Genomic DNA, 23,312 nt, shown 5'->3' with positions numbered 1-23,312 from the left:
AATAATAATAACCTTCACTAGACGTTGATTTTTACCGATTTCACATTGAAAACCTTAACTTGCATTGGATCACTCAATACGGGGGAAAAGTTAGATCATGGCCTTATGATCTTGGAAATATTTATTAAAACAATAATTCTCACAACCTCAAAGTGGCCCATATAAGCGAGGGAGGAAATCAAAATAAGCCTATTTAGAGCCTTTCCATGCAGTTCAGGAGTTCAGATGAAATTGAGTATATCAGGAACCATATCATCCCTCACTCTCAGTGCGCCACTGTTACCCCTCGCGCGCGCAGACGGAGATAATAGGCTATTAGAGCCATGGGATTCATTTGTAGCCAATTACAACCCACAGTTGAATATGAATGCATAAATAAGGCGTAGCTTGTGTCTAAGTTTTGGCTACGACTGAACGAGGGTGGGAGGTGGCGCGAGAGCGAGGTGTGCGTGCATGACATAAACGTTGGAGGGTCCTGAGGGGATGGTTCAAACCCAAAAAAGGAGTTGAGCAAGGGAGACCAACATCCAACAGTGAACCATCACCTCCTAGCTGTCAGCCGTGAGTAACAAAGACCAGAGTAGTGCAGCTGTAGAGGGGGTCTGACAACGCAAGCTGTGCAGGAATATTGCACCAGACATTATAGCCTACTTTTCTCAAATTGCATGCGCTAGTATGTCTTCTTCGGTTGTAAGCGAAGCTTAAGTTGATTGTCTTGGTGCTAAAGCTCTGATAGGGAAGTCATGAACAGGGAAAAGGTTCAGGTGGGAGACGTCTCCGTTGCTGCTCCGCCGGCGTCCGGTGTGACTGCCCAAACAGCTGTGATCGTCGTGGCCGCTCCGGAAAGCATGGACAATCACGGCGAGAAGCGGCTCTCTGCCAACGCACTGTCGGTGTTTTCCTGCCCCGGGGGTAGAGACATACTGCAAGCGGACAGTCGAAACAATTCTCCACGTCAAGAGCCGGCTCCGGTAGCAATGCCAATGCTTCACCGGACCACTTCATTTTCGGTTTTGGACATTTTGGACCCAAATAAATTTACGAGCAAAAAGCCAAATCCTAACCGGACAGGCAGCGAATTCGCCTTCGGGACAGAGAACCGTGGAGGTGATGACTCGAATCATGATGTAGAGCAGAAGTGTTATGCAGACGACTATGACACATGTCAAAAATCTACAGGACTAAGTAAGTTTATTTTTGTATCTTTAGTTTTTTGTATATTTGTATTGTATTTTCTGACAGTGTTGTTGTTATGCTGTAGGCCTATGCATATCTCTGAAAAATCCGATTTGAAATAGACATCTTAGGTAGCCTACATTTGGCTCTTGTTGGCTACACAGATGGCTTAGAAAGTTGCTCAATTGGCCTACTGACATATGTGACATTCTTGTAAAACCACGTTAAGCCCATTTGTGTCGATCATAACGAGACAGAGAACTTGAGTGTTTTCCTTATAGGGTAGCCAAGGGTTTCCCGAACTCTGTCCTCGGGACCCCAAGGAGTAAAGTTTAGTTTTTTTGCTCTAGCACTACACAGCTGATTCAAATAATCAAATAATCATCAAGCTTTGATAATCGAATCAGCGGTGAAATGTTAGGGCAAAAAAACAAAACGTGCACCCCTTGGGGTCCCGAGGACAGAGTTTGGGAAATGCTGGGTTAGCCTATGTATTTGAAGCTAGAGGGGCTGGCAAGTTGTTTCAGATCCAGGAGTTCCTCAGTTTGTATTTTTCACATCTAACTTTGTATTCTATATTCTGGAACGCTTTTTTCGCTCAAATAAGTTTTAACTCATAAATAAATATGATCATATCTGAGGTAAAGGTTACAGGACATGTAATGCATATGAAATATTCCATCCATGCACCTAGTCCCCAAGGCTACCCCAGAGAAAAAGGCTAATAACAACTAAAGAAAAAACAATTAAAACCCTTCGATTACGTTGAATTTAAGGTGCTTTGCGAGGTTAAAGATGCAGCAGGATAATGGCGAAAATCGCCCCAGAGTGGCATGCAGAACGCGGCTAGGTCGATATCCTATTATCGAATTGAGTATATCTCTTTCAGGCAGCTTGCCTGACTCCTTCAACAACTAAATTATAGGGTCAAAATTCGGATAATTACACGATTAAAACCTATTATACTTATTAGGGTAGATATTAATCCCAGAAAGAAGACACACGATTAAGATTGTCTCTGCCACTATAAGATAAACACATCACCCCCACTGTCATTTTTCAACGAAAAAAAAGAGAACAATTATTTTATTAATTAGATAGGCCTGTAACCACATTAATGGCTATTCATTTAAATATAACCCAACCTAGTCAGAGGAGAGGACACTGCGGTTATCACGTTGTCCGGGTGATTTGTTATGTACTACCTGGTTAAAAAACAGACATACTTAGCAAACCAACTGACAAAAAAAAACATGGGTCTTAATATTATATAAAAATGATTTAACATGAAGACATGATGTGGATTAGTGAGATATTGTTTATGCTGCTAATATTAACATTAAAACCCTTTTCAACAGGGACATAGGCTATAGCTTAAACGTAAAAGCCAACCGTAGACGATCACACAAACAGGCTTTAGCAAATGTACAAAATTGTGCCAACAGACAATGCTAAAGATGCGCAGATCTTGATGGGAAAATGAATCCCATGAAATGTATGAGTATTGATTAAATAGTTCAAAAGTAAGTAGGCTGATGCAAATATTCGTTTTATTTTATGTTCATATTGCACTGTTTTGTCATAAGATTTTGCTTGTGCGTAAAAGTGGCCTGCATTTGAATGTTGTGGGGTACTCCTGAAAATAATTGACTTAGTTTATTTAACTTGCATCTCTTAAAATGAAACCAAACAAACCTTAAAGGTTTGACAAACAATATCTATTGAACAATTTAGGCCTTATGTAAATGGCGTGATAGATGAAATACCATGCATCCTCGAGGTCTAAACGATCATTTATCATTCAGGCCATACTTGTAGACTATATGGCTGCGCTGTCATTGGTATGTAGGCTATATTTTCCTTCATTCAATCACAATCGTTCTATCCAGATGTCTATTTTTTAGACCACAAAGCATCTATTTTTGCAGGCTTTATTGTGCTGTAGGAAGTAACGCCAAAATATCTCAAATTTTCTACATGTCGTCATGATACTTAAAAGCTATTTGTCGAATTAATTCTGCTGATCTGTGCATTTGGATATTTGTATTTGTAAAGGCCTATATATTGTAACAATTGTTTGTTGACTAATGTTTTGAATACCACTATGCAAACCGCCCTCACACAGGCGTGGGCAATTATAGGCTAATTATCCCGTAGGCACTTGCATAAAAACAATGGCTTTGGCACGTCTCTTGATGCTCTGATCAAGGCATAACTGCCGAAACGCATTAGCCTGAGGTGACGTGTTGTGTCCCAACTAAAAAAAGTGTAATTCCGCCTTTTACCAATGTTCTTGAACTTGGGATTTCATTGGAAGTCATTGTCACATGTTTTTACCCAATAAATTACTGGGAGTTTATATATATATAAGTGTGCGACTCTCTATATTTGTATAGCTTACATATGGCAGAGCACCCAGCTAATAAAGCGAGATAGCGCACCTGTTACCCACTCCACAATAACATAAATGGATTTTGAATATCTATTTAATGTTAGAATATTTAGCATATATGGCCTACTAAATTATATGACATATTTTCCTAAATAATTAAGCTTCCTCAAGTATTTTTCTTAAAGGTACCTGAAAGTAGACTATATCAAAAGCACTTTTCACTATTTCATTGTTAGCCTAACATAAAATTGTTAACATGAATTACGTTGTTTGTGTCCTTTTCCATTTTTACGCAGCGTATTGTTTAGGCCAACTGTAATAAATACTAACGCTATTGACGCGGTATTAGGCTCGGCTACATAAATACACAACATGGAGATAAAAACAACAGTACACCTCCATCAATCACTTTTTAGGAAGGTGAAAGGATAAAGTTTATCCATTAGCTGGCATTATTTTTCAGCACTTCATATTTTCTTGAGCAAATCCTATGTTAATTAGGCTAGTCAATATAGTCTCTGTCAAGTTATTGAATATTGTCAGTCTAATTGACTTGGACTTAATGTGATTCTTATTTTGAAATTACTCAATGGCATGTGTCTTTTTTTCTTTCTAGAGGAGGGGTTCATGTGTGCCTACAGATCCGACGAATGCGAGAATGATTTCAAAAGAGGCTCCCACTCTGACAGCGAGATGCAGGATGACGTGTGTAGTGAGGAGAGCAGCAGCGCCCTAACTGGAAACGCGGAGGGGGAACTGGGACACCATGATGACGACGACCAGGCGGGCAAGAGCCCAAGCAGTCCTGGCGGACAGCAAACTCAACAGTCAGGGTCGAATGGACAAAGTAATCAAGGAAAGCCGAAGAGAAAGCGTTCTGGCTCCGATTCAAAGTCGGGTAAGCCCCGAAGGGCCCGGACAGCATTCACTTACGAACAACTTGTTGCATTGGAGAACAAATTCAAGTCCACCCGATACCTCTCTGTGTGTGAGAGGCTCAATTTGGCACTGTCACTCAGTTTGACTGAAACTCAAGTCAAAATCTGGTTCCAGAACCGACGGACCAAGTGGAAGAAACAAAACCCTGGCGCAGATACCAGCGCCCCGACGGGCGGGGGCCAGAACGGCCAGAGCAATGGACTAGGGAGCCTGAGTCCACTCAGCTCGTCTCCTCCCATGAGCCATCTGTCAATGCACACGGGCTACCCAGGTCACGGACCAGGCGGGCTAGTCTGCACAACCCAATTACCCTTTCTGCCAAGTCATGCGGTACTGTCACCTTTCATGTTAGGATCTCAGACTTACGGAGCGCCTGCGTTTTACACTTCCCACCTGTAAAGATATGGAGATACTTATAGAGTTTTGCGCCCAAACATCATGTTTTCGGAGGCGTCTAAAATTCACCGATATTATCAAAATAATTGACTCCAATGAGATATGAATTTAATAACCATATTAAACGTATGGTTTTAGAGAACTAAAGACTTCTTAAATGCACTTGATGCTGTAGATGGGAAGAACTCTGAACATTTCATGTTGTTTCGTCAAGGACAAGTGTTCGAAGAAAACCAACCTTTACCAAGGAAAGAAGATATTGTTGTATTTGACTTTTGATTTCATTTTGATAGTATGTGAATACTCGGGGTCAAAATGTACATACAGATGTTGACAAATATATGTCTAGCTTTTAATTTTGAATGCAGTTCATACATATTAGAGTTGAAAAAAATAGGCCTACATGATGTATATAAATATCGTTCATTTAGATCTGGAATGGCTTGACATATTGTAATTACTGTGTAACTAAACTGTGAAAGTTTAATATGATTATTTTCATATAAGTTTTCCCTATTCATTCATTATATAGGCCTATAGTTAATCTACCTGAGAATATTTGGCTCTAATGAATGCTCATTTCATCTGGACTCGTCTTTTATAGTATAAGACAAAGTAAAATAAAACAATAGGCTACCATTTACTAACGAATAAGCTACTTTAATACGAATATTAAATAGATTAAATCTTCTTTCTTAGTCGATTTTTTTCTCTCCCCTTTCCACCAAATTAAAGGACATTTTGGAACTGAAGACTGTCTTATCACCCTTTTTTAATGAAATGGTTAACTCCACTTATAATTTTTTGGGGCAACCGATGTTATTAGGACCTAAGTTGCATTTTCTTCGAACAAAAAAGCTACAACTTTATAACTTTATCTATAACACTCTTGAGCGGAAAAAACGTATGAGTTTTTGACAAATACATAGCCCATAGGCCTATTGATGGATCAGCCATGGCTAATATCTATAGCATAACTTTTATTAAATTAATTCAATTACCTATAAATTGTCGGTTATTGGCTATTGTACCCGTTGCATATGCCTATGGTGTTTAGGTCTACAATTTTATTCAGCATGTCTCTACTTCGATTTATTGATTTGGGGAATTATTTATAAAAAATTTGACAACGGCTCCATAAATCGATTATTGATGAGGAAAAACAATCACTGGTAATTTAAACGCCAACTTGTTTCACAACATTATAGGCCAGACTGTCTTCTCGGACATACCCTTTCTAAGGGTTTTGACTTTAAAACATTGTGTAAGAACATCATGCCAAATTCCCTACAGCCTAATGTGCTTGTGCGTAAAACACAATTTAGGCTATGGAATATTTGAACGAATTAATTATTAGATGCCTAACAAAATACATTGTATTTCAGCAACTTTTTCAAATGTTTTTGCCGTCTGGGATAAGGAGGTGCATTTGAATAGGCCTAGGGCTACTTTAAAAGTGCAAAAACTATCCAGTCAATCAAATTGTATTTGTCACATCCACCGAATACAACAGGTAGACCTTACGGTGAAATGCTTACTTACAAGCCCTTGTTTTGAAATGCATGATTCAAGCAGACACTCGCTCCGTCACAAAAAAATATGACATTCCAGCCGCAATGGCGAAACTTTTGCGCTATCGATGCAAGTTAGGTCTATTCTACAATATTTGAAAGTATAGTTTGGTCGAATTTGTGAGGACAAAAGTGACACGGATACCGCATTTATTTATATTATTTTAGACCTTCGCTTCAAATAGGAATAGTCTGTCCTCTGTCCCTAACCAGCTCTCCAAAATGGTGATGAAATGGCACATGCCAGCCATGATGGAACGCGATCCTGGAATCGTTCTAGAGTTTCACATGCAGGTATGGCCAAACGCAAAAGCACGCAACGACTTAGTAGCCTTTGTAGAAAGTCTAAACAAATGTACAGATTGCGGAATTATTTAGTGCATGGGGTGCATTGAAATTGGGACGCACATACCCGACCGTTGCAGAAAGTAGCATAGCTAAATGAAGGGTATTTCTTGTTATCTGCCAGCTGTTTTCATTAAGTCCGAGTCTTGGAGCATTATGTTGGACAAAATGTCCTTTTTAAAAGGTTATGTAAATATTATATTCGACACGTTTTGCAGTCAAATCATTAAATTCATTTGTATTTCCCATTGCAGTGGACAGCGCACTGCGCGACATTTGTGCAGAAAAAATAATCTTACTTTCGTTTGAATTGTTTCATAGGCAATAGTGTAATTATCATCTTAAATAATATTAACGAGAGGATATTGCTATCAGTTATTTTATTTAATAATATGACAATTAGCATAGATATATTAGTGAACATAAGCTAAACAAAACATCTAAAAGAGTAAAACAATATCTATGAATTTGTAGGTTATTATTATGATTTTTTTTACCAGGAAATTCTTGTTTTTAAATGCATGACTCAAGCAGACACTTGCTCGGTCATTAAAAATGACATTCCAACCGCATGTTGAATCCCTGGGCAACTTTCCAGTGATGTAGGGAATTCTTATTTTTAAACATTTTTATAAAGTAGATTTTCAGATGTTATGTAAACAATAATGCACCGCAAATTCGGCGTGACAGGCCCAAATAGAAAAAAAGGGGCAATTGGGGCTCTTCAAATAATATTTGAGCAGCTGGCACCGTGGATTGAATGAGTTACATTTTTATCCCAGGAATGTTAAATACATTTCAATACTAAAGAACGACAGCTTATGTGCAAACAATTAGTTTAATGTGCTCCCAAATGACTAGTAGACAGTACCCTGATGCAATCAAAGCTCAACATTCACTTTTTAATGCCTCCCACCAGACCTGCCCAATTGGTGCCTGGCTGAACCAAAACAGCCAACAACAGGGCCTGAAGATATCCCTCCTTGCAATCAACATTCACTAATCCAACACAAGCACATTCACTATCATCATACTACACAACAGAGAAAACATATTATATAAAAAAGGAAGATATTTTTTTCAGGTGAATATTAAATTATTCATATTGATTCACAGGCTGGCTTTCTCTACCAGTCCAGAGAGGTCCGATGCAGGGCAGCTATTGGCAACCTATAGAAGTTTCTATAAGCCCCTACAGTGCTTTCAAACTCAGACACAGAACTGTATGGGAGTCAAGAGCAACATTTGTTAAAAGCTGCCTGTCACAACGGTTAAAAATTGGGTTACCACTTCCACATAATAGCATTGATACATTAAGCACTCAATGGTTGTGATAATTACAAAAGAGATATTGGAAAAATAGTTACAGTGCAAAAAGCTGTAAAAAGAGTTCTGCCATAGAAAATCCAAAGGGGGGACTACATTAAGTGTAAATAGCTAACTGGTGACAAAGATTGGCAGTACATTTTCCCTTATGTTAAACATAAATTAATAAATAACATTACTTGACAAATTATTTCCTAAAAACATAGGCTTTTTTTTTTTTTTTTTACAAAATAGAAAGCATAAATGTGACGCAATTCAACATGATGTTGTTACATGGACATGAGATGTGAATGTAGTAGAAGTCTCCATAGTCATTTCTACCAGTACAGTACATGAGGATTATAAATCCACTGGCCTCCTCAACTTCCTGTTAATTCAGTGCATAATTAAATTGGTTTGCAAACTTTGCGTGTTTCAATTTGTCCATTTTATTCATGACGTCTGTCACTCGCCTCATGGAGCTCCTGAAAAATAAAGTAGGAAAGGTTTAGAATTACTGGTGTTTAATAATGGTTACGTCCCATCATGAACACCAGTTATCCTACAGTAAATGTTAAGGTGAGGTTTGAATAATCATTCATTCTCTCAAATACACATTGGGAATTTGAAACTATACAGTAGACGGACAAGTAAATAGTTACACATGGGACGATTAAGCCAAGCGCGACAAGGTTACAGTATATATTTTTAAATAATACATCTATCGTCTATTAAACACCCAACGTCTAGTGAGTGCAAGGTCATGTATCCATTGTGTTGGAGATGACTTGTGTTGTGGGTAATACTTCCTCTAAGTTAAACACAAGAGACAGCCACTTGTTGCAGTACTTACGGGTTGAAAACCTTCTTCCCTAGTCTGGAGCGTGAAGTGTTAACACCCTTCTTCAGATCACTGAGGTTGGGGTACTTCTTCTTCTTGTCCTTCCCCTTGCCTTTCTTGCCCTTCCCAAAGGTTTTGGAGGACCCCAGGTCCTCCCCAGTGGCAAGCTCTATGTCCCTCATCAGCTCAGGGTCCCGCCAGTCTAAACAACCAAATATACTTACATTACCAGACCTAAACATGGTGTGTAGTCTGCAGACATCCAATCACACACGGTAGACACTCAGATTCAGAGGGGTTGGATTAAATGCGGAAGACACATTTCAGTTGAATACATTCAGTTGTACAACTAGGTATCCCCCTTTCCCAATCACACACGGTAGACACTCAGACCTAAACATGGTGTGTAGCAGCAGACATCCAATCACACACGGTAGACCTAAACATGAACATCCATTTACTCCCAACACTTGGATGGACCAGAAGACGAGCATGTCCAAACATTCAAATACAGGACAAATTGAAAAGACAACCAAACACTGGATTATGGTTTTAAATAAAGGACAAAGTTAAAATGACTCCTACAGACAACACAGTGTTGAAGACCTGATGAGGCTTTAAGAGACCGAGTCAGAGACATACTGCCAGCCCAGGGCCCAGACAGACCAGTATCTGTTCCAAGGTCCTACAGGAGGATGGTGATGGTATGGGGGATTAATCATGGCTGTGATGGCCCGCTCCAAAGCTACGTCTGACCTTGATGGAATAGGTTAACTGCACCATCAACTCAGCCTCATAACGACAACAAACGAGAAAATAATTGAAAAAATGTTTGGTATTTTGGGTCCAGCGTTAGGGCTCTCCTCAATCACCCCTGAGAGCGACATGGGCACCAATTTTAGTTACAAATTAATTTGGAGTGGGGGGTGTTCGTCTCCCCTGGGGTGGCAGGCAGGGTCGGGTGGGGATGGTGAAAGCCCCCTATTACATGAGCCCTGTGATCCCTCTGTGGTTAAGTCCTGCCTTTTGTGTGCTTTCATTCCTATCCCCAGGATGAGAGAAGGAGAGAGAGAGCCCTTATTAAGTTAAGCTGTCTGAAGTCCCTGCAGCAGGGGCCTTTTCTCTGTCAACAGCCTCGCGTTCACTCCAGCTGTGGCCGTCCACCCACCACAGACACTCCATACACACGCCACACAGGCAGCTGGGAGCCTGGACTGACACTCCACACAGACAGAGCCTTGGAAGCCTGGACTGACAATCCACACAGACAGAGTCTCGGGAGCCTGGACTGACACTCCACACAGACAGAGCCTCGGGAGCCTGGACTGACACTCCACACAGACAGAGCCTCGGGAGCCTGGACTGACACTCCACACAGACAGAGCCTCGGGAGCCTGGACTGACACTCCACACAGACAGCTGGGAGCCTGGACTGACACTCCACACAGACAGCTGGGAGCCTGGACTGACACTCCACACAGACAGCTGGGAGCCTGGACTGACACTCCACACAGACAGCTGGGAGCCTGGACTGACACTCCACACAGACAGCTGGGAGCCTGGACTGACACTCCACACAGACAGCTGGGAGCCTGGACTGACACTCCACACAGACAGCTGGGAGCCTGGATTGACACTCCACACAGACAGAGCCTCGGGAGCCTGGACTGACACTCCACACAGACAGCTGGGAGCCTGGATTGACACTCCACACAGACAGAGCCTCGGGAGCCTGGACTGACACTCCACACAGACAGAGCCTCGGGAGCCTGGACTGACACTCTACACAGACAGAGCCTCGGGAGCAGTCCTGGCCTGTGCCTACGAACTCTGCTGTATCCAAAAATAAACATACACTTTTTGAGACTGTGCTTTTTGAATGATTTCTCTGATGTAAATGTAATTTCAGGGGAATAACCTAGGGGTTTAGCTGCTATAATAACTGTGTTGAAATAACTCCTCAATACAAGCCTGGAGTATTATTAATCAAATATTCTGGCTAACTTTATTACCAAATTCAGGGTGAGCCATCGTGAGCCACATAGCAAATTAACTAATTGTCATGACTATAATTGGGAACTCTAATTAAAATCTACTTATACCTTAATGTGTCAAAGACTGATCATGAACCGTAACTGTTTCTCTCAGACATCGAAGACATGCAATTTTAACAGCGTTAACTTGATCATCTATCACAGCCTGACCAAACCTATTTTGAGAGTATGAAATGGTTTGACAATGGAGTTAATATTTAGGATAGAATTGGCATCGAAAGATAAAAGTGCTGCAATGTCTACAAGCCAGGGTCTCTCTCTCTTTCTGCCTGACAACAGTCAGAGAACCTGACATCAGTTACTTCATATAGAATCTAAAATACCACCTATGAGTGTGTGGGGCCACACTAAGAAACTATTTGAGGGCGTTAAGAGTAAAAATCAATAGTGCCCTATGAGAGTGAGTGGAGTGACCAGGCAGGCAGAGAGGATTGATGGACCTCTGCAGGTCCTTATAGAGCTGGTGTGGGTGGCCTGGCGGGTGGCCTGGCGGGTGGCCTGGCGGGTGGCCTGGCGGGTGGCCTGGCGGGAGGCCTGGCGGGTGGCCTGGCGGGTGGCCTGGCGGGCCGGCATGCTGCTGTGCTGAGCCACTGTGGCCATAGAGCCAGAGACAAAATGTGTGGCAGCGTCTGGATGAGTCTACAGCGCTGATGGAGTGGGGGATCGATAGTGTAGTTAGTTACAAAAGATGCTATTTCACAAGCCAGTGGCCAGCGGCCGCCCGAGTCAGCTGGCCCCGATACCTGTTTGTTAACAAGTGACTGCAGGCAGAGAAAGCACATCCGACGCCCCGCTGGCAGCAGCCAACACACCCTTAATTGGCTTTTAGTGCTGCCTCCAGGAGAGAGAAAGAGAGAGCCCAGAGCCAGAAACAGCAGTCCATTATCAGGGGTATTGATGATGACTGTGATTCCATCAGTTCATCTTTTCCTGAACTAAAAAGGCCCTCATCCCCGTGCTGTGGAAGAACCCTTGGCTCCCTGACTCTGGTGTCATCTTGCTCCTGTCCTTTGTGTGATGGGATGGGAGTGATAAACAGTTCTGAGGGAGGCTGGGACTGATGGACAGTTTTGAAGGAGCCTGGGAGTGATGGACAGTTTTGAGGGAGCCTGGGAGTGATGGACAGTTTTGAGGGAGCCTGGGACTGATGGAGAGTTCTGGGGGAGGAGTCAGAAGCAGGAAGTGTTTCCATTATCTCTCCTTCTTTACCACAAACTAGACCAGAGAGAGCTGCCACTGCACAGGGCAGATATTGGTAAGACCTTTATGAAAAGGAACCTATCAACGCCATCAGATTTCTTTTAGCATATTACTTCCATTACTGTGTCTGCTGTGAGCTAGATAATTATACAAAGGGTTTTGTCAGTTGTAGGTTTTTGGAATTGAAGTGTCTTATGTCCCTCACCAGGCTGGTCCTCTCTACGTTTCCACTCCTCTTTCTCCAGCCGCACAGAGTCCTCTGGGTTGGTGGGTTTTCCCAGCTCGTCTCGTGGGATGATCGGCCCATGGAAAGGACACTATCGGAATCAGACAACATTCCTGGCCTCATCAACAACGATCCTCTACACGTCACTTTCACTCTAATTCTGCCTAACTGCAAAGCCTCACTTACTGGTATCTAAACTTATTACCAGTAGAATATATACAAAAATAGAAATTACAATGACAGTTGTAATACTTTCACCAAAAACTTAAACGCTCACCTTGACTCGGTCCTGGCGTTCACAGAGGGCTCCGTTGGGCATGGGGGTTTTGCACCTGTGCTTGACGGGCTGGAAGCGGCCAGCGAACGTGATGTACCTGGACTTCATCTGGGCAGCCAGCTCCTTATTCTCCACCTCTTCCTCTACCTCGTTGGGAACCCAGAACTGGTGCTGGGAGCTATTCCTGGACACCAGGATAAAGGGAGGGGTGTGAAGAACTGTCCATGTACACCGACCTGCTCTTTGATAATATCAATCTGTAGCAATGTTATAGCTATATAGCTATTAGCTGAGAATTTAGTCAGAAGTATTATGGGAGAGTCTCTTTTCAGAACTCATAACACTGTTTATCTCTAATAACAGCTTTGCAGTGACTCTGAACATACAATAGTGCTCTCTAGTGGCCATATCAACACCAATGAAAACTTAGTGAAAAGTTCAGTTCTGTGCACTAGTTCCATTTCAACGTATACTCAATAAAACATGCTAGTCATGGAGGAAGTTGTCAGTCTGTATGTACTTGATGATTTTTCCTGCAGTGGGTTGCTCCTCTCCCCAGTAGTAGAGGTCCAGACCGAAGGGGATGACTGGAGCTTTGTCCCTCTCCTCACTGGGGTCACTAGCCTGGTATGTGGGGTCCACATGACCTCCTGCTGCAGAGCTAGAGAGAGATGGAAAACAGCAGTAACAAGTCGTTGAGGCTGTGGTTCTTCTCTTTGGTCGAGACAGACATATTTCCAAAGTAGCCGTCCCAATTCATGTGGAACGACACAATGGAGTTGAAACAGAACAGTGCAATAAACATCTAGAGCTATGAAGTGAAGCAGGGAGGGGTCACCTGGTGCTAGGTGGCTGGGGTAGGAGGCGCTGCTTGAAGAGGCGGAGTGTGGCGGCTGCACAGGTGGGGTCCTGCTCCTCGTCAGTGGCTCTCTTCCTGGGTCTGGAGAGGGTGTGAGAGGCTCCTGTTGCAGGACACTTCACTTGAGGCTGCACCGGCTTCTTACTGGCCACAGAGGTAGACGGCTCTAAACCTGGAATGACCAGCAGAGTAGTGTGTCCATACGTTACATATTACATCAAGAACTTCCAAATACTTGTTATATGTACGGATTTATCAAGCACATTCTACTGCTTTAGTGCTGTGTGCTCACTGCTCAGCTCAGATAGAGTCTTGTGGGACAGCTATTTATTTTCCTAGCCTCTTGGAAAACATACGACTCTCCTCTTAAACACACCTGCCCTCCGCTGAATGTCTAAATCCCCATCTGGCCCTGAAGCCTGGAGATGTTGCCCACCCTGCTGTAGGTGATTTTAACCCAGTTATGAAGTGAAGGCCAGGGCAGGGAGGAGTGGAGGAGTTGCTCTGCCGCTGTGTGTTACCTCCTGGGTGGGCAGAGAGGGGCTGTAGAGGGGCTCTATGAGGGTCAGACTGAGCTTAAAGCTGGAAGAGAGATCACAGCTCTGCTCTAAGCCGCACCTGCCCCAGCCCCATCCCGGGACAACTTAAACTTATTAAAACAAATAAATAAAAAATGTTTAAAGAACAGTTGTTACCTCGCAGAGTGGGAGTGGAGTTACCTTACAGCTACACATGCAAGCATCTAACCTCATCTTCATCTCCTCTCCTAGTAACAGACCAGATACATTAGAAAATCCTTTGGAATTAATAAACATTATTAATGACACAAATGTATTTGTGAAAATAATACACCTAAACAATTCCCCCCAACAAGAAAAAGGGGGAAAAGGACAATAAAAGAAAATGTAATGTTGGTCAGAGGCACAAGTCTTCTTCCTCATCAGAGCCCATTCCCTGCATGACGTAGGCCTATCCCTGGGTTAATCCAAGAGTCCTCCATCGCTCTGACTTACTGCATCATTCTGTGCAAAGAACCCATCTGAGGAATTGTGAAATACTACCAAATCCTTTCTTTTTCTGTTCAAATTGACCAAAATGGTAGCTATTTGTCTGAAGCAATAAAGTTGCAGGTGTTAAAGAGATAAATCAATAATAGTACATAGAGAGGTCTAGCAGCAGGGAGACACGGCGCTGGGCTGCCAATGGTGGCTATATTGATTTTCCTGAGTTCAGCAGGCCTTGTAATTAAAATGTAAATTTGAGAAAGAGATAACGTCCTGACAGGACTGCTGGGATAAAGGGATAGATAAAAGAGCAGTGGAGAGAATGGAGAAAAAAGAGGAGTGAGAGAGAAAGAGGACTGAGAGAGAAAGAAAGGGAAAGGCCAAGCTCGTTCTCTCTCTTTGGATCAAAGCTTGGTTTCTACAGGAAAATTAGAGTTGTTTTCTGAGAAACGGGTTGACGTATTTGATAGATTGGTCCGATAAGTTAAAACGAAAAAACAGTGCATATTCACAAAAATGTTCTCTGTATTTTTACTTTCTTAAAATATTTTTTTCTAAAAGAGTAGGCTACCTTTTATTTATTTGTATTTTTTACTGTTGATTGCACCAGGGCTACAAATATTATTATTTTTGTCCTAAAACTGAATCTTGTATTTTGACTTGTTCCATTGGACTGGCTTCATTTGTACCAAATCCCTGAGGTATCTGAGAAAACATCTAAAGCAGCCAGGAGAAACATCTACAACGTGCCGTTAAAGTCCTCAAGCCAAAATCAATAGAGATCCAGTCAAAACACGGGTACTAAATACATCACATTTAGTACCACTAAAAACACTACGTTGCCAGATTCATTCTGGGACCAAATCATAATTATTTACCCCCAGGAGGACTGCTTCCAATTTAATGAGGAAATATCCCTTATGTAAGTCACAAAGAATCTTGTGAGTGTATGTGTGTGTGTGTGTGTGAGTTCACCTCAGCCTGGCTGTGCTAGGAAGCATGCTCTCTCCCTTCCCACTCCCTGTGGTCTAACCCCCCTACAGAGACTAGGGAGCATGCTCCCTCCCTACCCGCTCCCTCCCTTCCCACTCCCTCCCCGTGGTCTAACCCCCCTATAGAGACTAGGGAGCATGCTCTCTCCCTTCCCACTCCCTGTGGTCTACCCCCCCCCCCCCCCACCACCTACAGAGACTGAGGCTAGGTGGATGTTGTAAATTACAGCACTGGGCTAATAGGAGCTCATTAACAGCATTGCATTGTTAATTTTCCATGGCTTCCACAGATCCCTTCATAGATCACTCATCAAAGTAGCCTGCCCGGCCATGCTACAGACTTTGTAGGCTGGTTCCTATTCACTTTAAGAACATTAAATAAACCAATCAAGCCACTGGACAACACACAAGGAGGACTGTTTTAGGGCTAATCAGATAACAAATCTAATTAAAGTGACATGGTCAGTTTTGTTTGAAAATGTGATGAGGAATTAGGTGGAAAATGAAATGTGAACCTAAAACATGAATTTATTTTTATTTAACTAGGAAAGTCAGTTATGAGTTTCTTATTTACAATGATGGCCTAGGAACAGTGGGTTAACTGCCTTGTTCAGGGCAGAATGACAGATTTTTACCTTGTCAGCTCGGGGATTCGATCTAGCAACCTTTCGGTTACTGGCACAACGCTCCAACCACAAGGTTACCTTAAGGCTGAATCTGAGCACACAATGTATATTGAAACAAGCTGTCTTTGATCACAATGTCCAGAAAATATTCAATTTGAACTTCTTTAGCCAGCAGGTATAAAAGGAGAAATCTTCAGTTCAAACAACAACAAAGCGGTCAGCCCTGCCTCTGTTTTGGTAAACAGGGATGGAGCTGGAAAAAAGTAACCACTCAAATTCATAGACAGAGCTTCGGATGCGAGGACTGACCATCCCTGAGAACAAAATTACAGTTTTAACCATGTTTTGAGGCTATACCGTGTTTGCATTGCTTACAAAAAAAGACAACCAACTTATATTTTGGGTTCTGATGGAGTATGACAATTGAACTAAGCATGAGGCATTTTTAAGTTATATTCTTCAAGAATCAATTGGTGTATATAACTAATTTGAAAGTAAAAAAAATGGATGTAGCAATTGCAGATTGCCCCTTTGTCAACTATTATGACATAGTGTCAGTTGGAGACAAGGCTGTTATAATCCACTAGCATTACAGACAACCTCTGACCTCTGTGCATGGCACGTTTTGTTACAGCCTTGCAACCATATATCAATATTGAGGCCATTAGCAATTACACAGACAGGGAAAATGAACTTCTGGCTATAGAACTGGAACAAACCGGTTTGCTGTCAGCGATGGAATACATTTTATAGAACATTGGTCATAAATCATATAAGGGGATTTAGCACAGGTAAATGAGCAATTATGTTACTTACCATTGGTGAGCAGTCTGGATAATTGAGTACAATGCTGAAGTACTTTTGAACATCTGAAGTTAAAACCAGCCAGGAACGTGCCTGAGTCCTAACCTATGACCTTCACCAACACTGCACACGTTGGGCTTTAAACAATCACTCTACAAACAAACCAGCTTTTAGAGGCATTCTTTGGCACCTTCCTCATGTTTATCTGAACAAATCCAATCAATAGCATGTGATGTGTGTGTGGTGATATCCTGAGGCGAGGGTGAGAGCTTACTGGGATTACTCTTCATTATGCTCTTCTCAGATGCTGTTTGTATGGCTGTGACCCTGTTGTGTATGTACCTTCCCCTGGTCCTCTGCAGCTGAGCAAACTCACCGTACTCCTCCCGTAGATGGTCTGGAATGTGGGGTTCAAAACCCTCCTTCTCCGGAACCTCTTCAAAGTCATCATCGTCGTCATCGCTGCCCTCCGGCGCTTTCATCTAGTGGATGGGAAGAGGGTGTCTTTGTAAGTACAGGGTCAGATCAACATAGTTGACTGACTATGGAAAGGACCGCTTCACCATTCGGGCTCCCGAGTGGCGCAGCGGTCTAAGGCACTGCATCTAGTGTGTCACTACAGACACCCTGGTTCGAATCCAGGCTGTATCACAATCGGCCGTGATTGGGAGTCCCATAGGGCGGCATACAATTGTCCCAGCGTCGTCCGGGTTTGGCCGGTGTAGGCCGTCATTGTAAATAAGAATTTGTTCTTAACTGACTAGCCTAGTTAAATAAAGGTTAAACATAAAATAAACTACTAAATGGTAATACATTAGCAATGTAGCTAGTTAGACATTTTATTATAATCTAACAATACATGAGAAAGACTATCCTTACTTGCCTAACATAAAACTAGGCCTCTTCCTAAGACCACAATAATCAAACAGCACCGTCCGTATTCTCCATGCCCCTGCATCACTAGAAGTAAACAGAGACTCTTCTCTCCCAGTCTTCCTCAAGTCCCCTACCCCCTCTCCTCCCTGCTGTCTCTGTGTTTGTTTGCAGACAGGTTACAGAGGAATTAGGACCTCATCAGCAGTTCCCCGGTTGCTGATTATCACTCAAATGGTATCCCCCACGGCCCTCAGGGTGTTCACAAGATTTACAGCGCCCCGAACGGCTAACTCGGCAGTAACGTGGGACGTCTTCACATTTTAATTCAAAGCCTTAATGGAATTTCCACTTGACCACATCCAATTTTTTTCCGCTTCCTTTTGACGTAGTGGTTTATTTGACCACTGTGCCATCTAATTGTCAGTGCGTATAACAGCGCTTGTTTAGTTAATTTTGTCATTGAGGTTAAGGGAGACAGAGAGGGAGATTTACATAGAGTTTCTCCAGGAGGCAACTTAGTTATTTCTCACCAGTAACTGTAATTGATACAATATGATTGACTATGGTAGTGTTTTTCAAACAGACAACTTAAAAGTTTACAAATGATCTGAAAAGACAACATGTATTAGTTGTAAAGGTATCTAAAGGCTGTTGTTAACTTTTAGATACATTTGCTCAACTATCCCCCCTTCCCCAGTTTGCACATAAGCACCTCTCTGTTCTGGCCAATCCACTCACCTAATACCCGAATCTCAGCCTATTCTTTATTCCTGAAAGAAGAGGAAATAAAACTGTTGGAAGCAATAGGCTGTCCAACAGATGGAGCGATAAGTGTACTGTGGCCCTGATTCACAGGTGTGGGAGAGGTGTCTGTGTGTGGAGCTGATAAGGAACCCGAGACAGGCTAGTCAGAGAAAGTCCGGGTCACCAAGCGATATGGAGGGCTCTCACCTCTGAGCCAGCCAGCTGTATTTCCTCAACACAATCGCTTTCGGGAGATCTACTCAACAAGAGCTGAGAGGACTAGGTGGTAACCACCGGCCTAGGTATTAGGCTTCCAGCCATAATCACTACCAAATAAACCCCCCAAGTCTGATTACTCAGGCTGTGCACTTGACTATTTATTACGTCCCACTTCTCAGACAACAGGGCATGAGTTGGATGAAACTAAACTGATGCTGGTATAGATGAGTGGCCACCGTGTCCATGGCCCCTGTCTGTCTGTCTGTCTGTTAGAAGATGCTGCTGAGAACAAAGAAGGTGGTGTGCATGGTTCAGGACAGGAGGGGAGGTGGTCTCCTCCTCTCCTCTGCCTGGAGCCTCTACCTGCACATGCTCATCTATCACCCAGCCTGTACGTTTTGCTATCACTCTAACACTAATCAAAAGAGAAAACTGTCACCGGCGCTGACCTGTGGAACCTCCCAATTACGCTCTTCAGGAATGACAGGGGCACTTAACTCCCCAGGAGAGTAAATGACCACCATCAATCATGGCGGAATAACAATGAGCTGCCTTGGCCGCAAATTATTTTTGGGGTATAGAATCCGAGCAGGGGAATTTATGAAAAGTGAAAAGCAACCCAAGGCTTTTTTCTCTCCTCCTCCTCCCCTCACTAAGGGAGGCTGTTCTGTTCTGCTCTGCCTGGGGAATGAAGCGAAGCCCGCATCGCCGCTAAACAGAATTTATGCCTTTTAATTTACTCAAAAAGGTAGTTAACCATTCCTTGCGCTACAACGCATAACAGAATGCCATTTAAATATAGGGGTCATTTTCATAAAATATTACCCATAATTCTCATGTCCTTGGTTTGTCTAGGGCACGCCACGTATGAGCTACGGTTTCACGCACGCCTTTCCATTTATTCAGCTTAATTACTTTCATGATTACCTTTATGTCAAGTAGTACAGGTAGATCAAAGCTTGCTTTTTATTTCTCTTATTCTCCCTCTCATTTTATTTTTCATTACCGCATGTGAGCGGTGTTGAATATGGCAGATTAGGGTCTAAACTGTCTTTGGATGAGGTCTAAATTACTCCCTGTTATCGCTTTCAACAGGGAGACGAGCCGCAGTAAAGTACCTGCTGCTCAGAGAGCAGCCACAGTAACGTACCTGCTGCTCAGAGAGCAGCCACTATAATGTACATGCTGCTCAGAGAGCAGCCACAGTAATGTACATGCTGCTCAGAGAGCAGCCACTATAATGTACATGCTGCTCAGAGAGCAGCCACTATAATGTACATGCTGCTCAGAGAGCAGCCACAGTAATGTACATGTTGCTCAGAGAGCAGCCACAGTAATGTACATGTTGCTCAAAGAGCAGCCACAGTAATGTGCATGTTGCTCAGAGGGCAGCCACAGTAATGTACATGCTGCTCAGAGAGCAGCCACAGTAATGTACAGTTGAAGTCGGAAGTTTACATACAGCCAAGTACATTTAAACTCAGTTTTTCACAATTCCTGACATTTAATCCTAGTAAACATTCCCTGTCTTAGGTCAGTCAGGATCACCACTTTACTTTAAGAATGTGAAATGTCAGAATAATAGCAGAGAGAATGATTTATTTCAGCTTTTATTTCTTTCATCACATTCCCAGTGGGTCAGAAGTTTACATACACTCAATTAGTATTTGCTAGCATTGCCTTTAAATTGTTTAACTTGGGTCAAACGTTTCAGGTAGCCTTCCACAAGCCTCCCACAATAAGTTGGGTGAATTTTGGCCAATTCCTCCTGACAGAGCTGGTGTAACTGAGTCAGGTTTGTAGGCCTCCTTGCTTGCACACGCTTTTTCAGTTCTGCCCACAAAATGTCTATATGATTGGGATCAGGGCTTTGTGATGGCAACTCCAATACCTTGACATTGTTGTCCTTAAGTCATTTTGCCACAACTTTGGAAGTATGCTTGGGGTCATTGTCCATTTGGAAGACCTATTTGCGACCAAGCTTTAACTTCCTGACTGATGTCTTGAGATGTTGCTTCAATATATCCACATAATAGATGGCATCATGAGGAAAGGGAAATTTTGTGAAGTGCACCAGTATCTCCTGCAGCAAAGCACCCCACAACATGATGCTGCCACCCCCGTGCTTCACGGTTGGGATGGTGTTCTTCGGCTTGTAAGCCTCCCCCTTTTTCCTCCAAACATAACGGTGGTCATTATGGCCAAACAGTTCGATTTTTGTTTCATCAGACCAGAGGATATTTATCCAAAAAGTATGATCTTTGTCCCCATGTGCAGTTGCAAACCGTAGTCTGGCTTTTTTATGGCGGTTTTGGAGCAGTGGCTTCTTCCTTGCTGAGCGATGTCGATATAGGACTCGTTTTACTGTGGATATAGATACTTTTGTACCTGTTTCCTCCAACATCTTCACACGGTCCTTTGCTGTTGTTCTGGGATTGATTTGCACTTTTCACACCAAAGTATGTTCATCTCTAGGAGACAGAACGCATCTCCTTCCTGAGCGGTATGACAGTAATGTACATGCTGCTCAGAGAGGAGCCACAGTAATGTACATGCTGCTCAGAGAAGAGCCACAGTAATGTACATGCTGCTCAGAGAAGAGCCACAGTAATGTACATGCTGCTCAGAGAGGAGCCACAGTAATGTACATGCTGCTCAGAGAGGAGCCACAGTAATGTACATGCTGCTCAGAGAGGAGCCACAGTAATGTACATGCTGCTCAGAGAGGAGCCACAGTAATGTACATGTTGCTCAGAGAGGAGCCACAGTAATGTACATGTTGCTCAGAGAAGAGCCACAGTAATGTACATGTTGCTCAGAGAAGAGCCACAGTAATTTACATGTTGCTCAGAGAGGAGCCACAGTAATGTACATGTTGCTCAGAGAAGAGCCACAGTAATGTACATGTTGCTCAGAGAGGAGCCACAGTAATTTACATGTTGCTCAGAGAAGAGCCACAGTAATGTACATGTTGCTCAGAGAAGAGCCACAGTAATGTACATGTTGCTCAGAGAAGAGCAACAGTAATGTACATGTTGCTCAGAGAGGCCAGCTAGATGGTGGTGAATAAGTGGCTCATCCTTCGCCCTGCACTTAATACAACAGACACCTGCGCTTATGAGACACAAAGACCAATTTAATTGTTCCATAATATTACAACAATTTCAGATTAAATAGTAATTAACTCATAATTACTGATATCAGAGAGAGAGAGAGAGAAAGAAAGAAAGCAAAAGAGCAGTATGGTTTTGAAATGATATTTGAAGAAATGAAGGATATTTTCCTCTATTTCATAGAATGTAATAATGGTTTCTAATGTAATAATGGTTTCTAATGTAATAATGGTTTCTAATATAATAATGGTTTTGGTAACACTTTAGTTTGTGTTGCGTTGTGGATTGCACTTTCTCTCCCTTTCCCTGTTTGGGGGTAGAATACACTAAGTTAGAATAGAGTTGTTAAAGCGATCATTTCTATGGTAAACATTAGGTTGGTGGATTTGGCTATCTTGTACCTTACCATTGTGGTAACACTTGACACTCAGTGTCATGACACGTTATAACACGGTCATAACCATGTCATAATATGCCATAACGGCTAACAACTTGTCATAATATGTTCATGACACATATTGAAACCTGTTGTGACATATATTGCGTTATTTTATGGCTGGTTATGACACCTACAGAAGAGTGTAAAACCTACAAAACCTGCCACACAAGGCAAAATATTCCATTACATCAGAGCCTACATGTCAACAGTATGTTTATGTTATATAACATTTTCTGAAATTGACCATATTAAATTATCATTGTAATTGCGCACACATTGATGTCAGACATGCGCCTACCCCAATGCTCTGTTGCTGATGACTGGGATGAATGCAGGAGGAGATTTCAGGAGGACAAGACACCCTCTTTTTGACTGATATAAAGACATGTACATGATAGGCCTATCTGGCTTATATGATTATGATGGTCATAATGCTTCTTGACAGTGTCATAGTGTATTTTTTTTGTCCAAGTAAAGTGACACAGGATGGTCATAATGCTTCATGACAGTGTCATATCTACAAGTTATTTAAAATATGACAACAACAAAGGATTTAAGAAACAAACTTCCAAATGCAAGGAAACTTCTTGACAGGGAAAAAACTAATTTGAATAAATGTGGGTTTGACACTCTTATGTAGGTGTCATAACCATCCATAAAATGCAATATATGTCACAAAAGGTGTAAATATATGGGTCATGACAGTGGTAATACCATATTATTACAGGTTATGACAAGTTATGTCAGCTGTTATGGCATGGTTATGACCGTGTTATAATGTGTCATGACACTGAGTGTCAAGTGTTACCACAATGGTAAGGTACAAGATAGCCAAATCCACCAACCTAATGTTACCATAGAAATTATCGCTTTAACAACTATTCTAACTTAGTAGATTCCACCCTCAAACTCAG

General features: G+C 42.3%; 2 protein-coding genes across 4 annotated transcripts in view; one reads left to right on the top strand and one right to left on the bottom strand.

The window, feature by feature from the left end:
* The first annotated feature begins 237 nt into the window (after window positions 1–237).
* Window positions 238–5,047, top strand: nkx1.2lb (NK1 transcription factor related 2-like,b). The gene is made up of 2 exons (XM_014212765.2): window positions 238–1,185; window positions 4,185–5,047. The coding sequence occupies exons 1-2, from the start codon at window positions 744–746 to the stop codon at window positions 4,904–4,906; spliced, it is 1,164 nt and encodes a 387-aa protein (XP_014068240.1). The 5' UTR covers window positions 238–743; the 3' UTR covers window positions 4,907–5,047.
* A 2,596-nt stretch (window positions 5,048–7,643) lies between these two features.
* Window positions 7,644–23,312, bottom strand: part of uvssa (UV-stimulated scaffold protein A) — a 29,192-nt gene continuing 13,523 nt past the window's right edge. For all 3 annotated transcript variants that reach the window (XM_014212763.2, XM_014212762.2, XM_014212764.2), the window contains exons 8-14: window positions 17,384–17,489; window positions 13,561–13,753; window positions 13,243–13,383; window positions 12,723–12,906; window positions 12,425–12,536; window positions 8,978–9,167; window positions 7,644–8,609 (exon numbers count right to left, since the gene is read on the bottom strand). In XM_014212763.2, the coding sequence (XP_014068238.2) occupies window positions 8,516–8,609; window positions 8,978–9,167; window positions 12,425–12,536; window positions 12,723–12,906; window positions 13,243–13,383; window positions 13,561–13,753; window positions 17,384–17,489 (1,020 nt within the window). In that variant the 3' untranslated portion in view covers window positions 7,644–8,515. The remainder of the gene's footprint in view (window positions 8,610–8,977; window positions 9,168–12,424; window positions 12,537–12,722; window positions 12,907–13,242; window positions 13,384–13,560; window positions 13,754–17,383; window positions 17,490–23,312) is intronic.

Source organism: Salmo salar, chromosome ssa09 (assembly GCF_905237065.1).
Source record: "Salmo salar chromosome ssa09, Ssal_v3.1, whole genome shotgun sequence".
NCBI classification, from domain to species: domain Eukaryota; kingdom Metazoa; phylum Chordata; class Actinopteri; order Salmoniformes; family Salmonidae; genus Salmo; species Salmo salar.
This window is presented reverse-complemented; position numbering and strand designations above follow the sequence as displayed.

Bases quoted from the DNA above. Each gene is read 5' to 3' on its own strand.
- nkx1.2lb (XM_014212765.2), top strand. From the start codon at position 744: ATGAACAGGGAAAAGGTTCAGGTGGGAGACGTCTCCGTTGCTGCTCCG. The intron at 1,186-4,184 runs GTAAGTTTATTT...TTTTCTTTCTAG, and splicing joins TCAAAAATCTACAGGACTAA to AGGAGGGGTTCATGTGTGCC.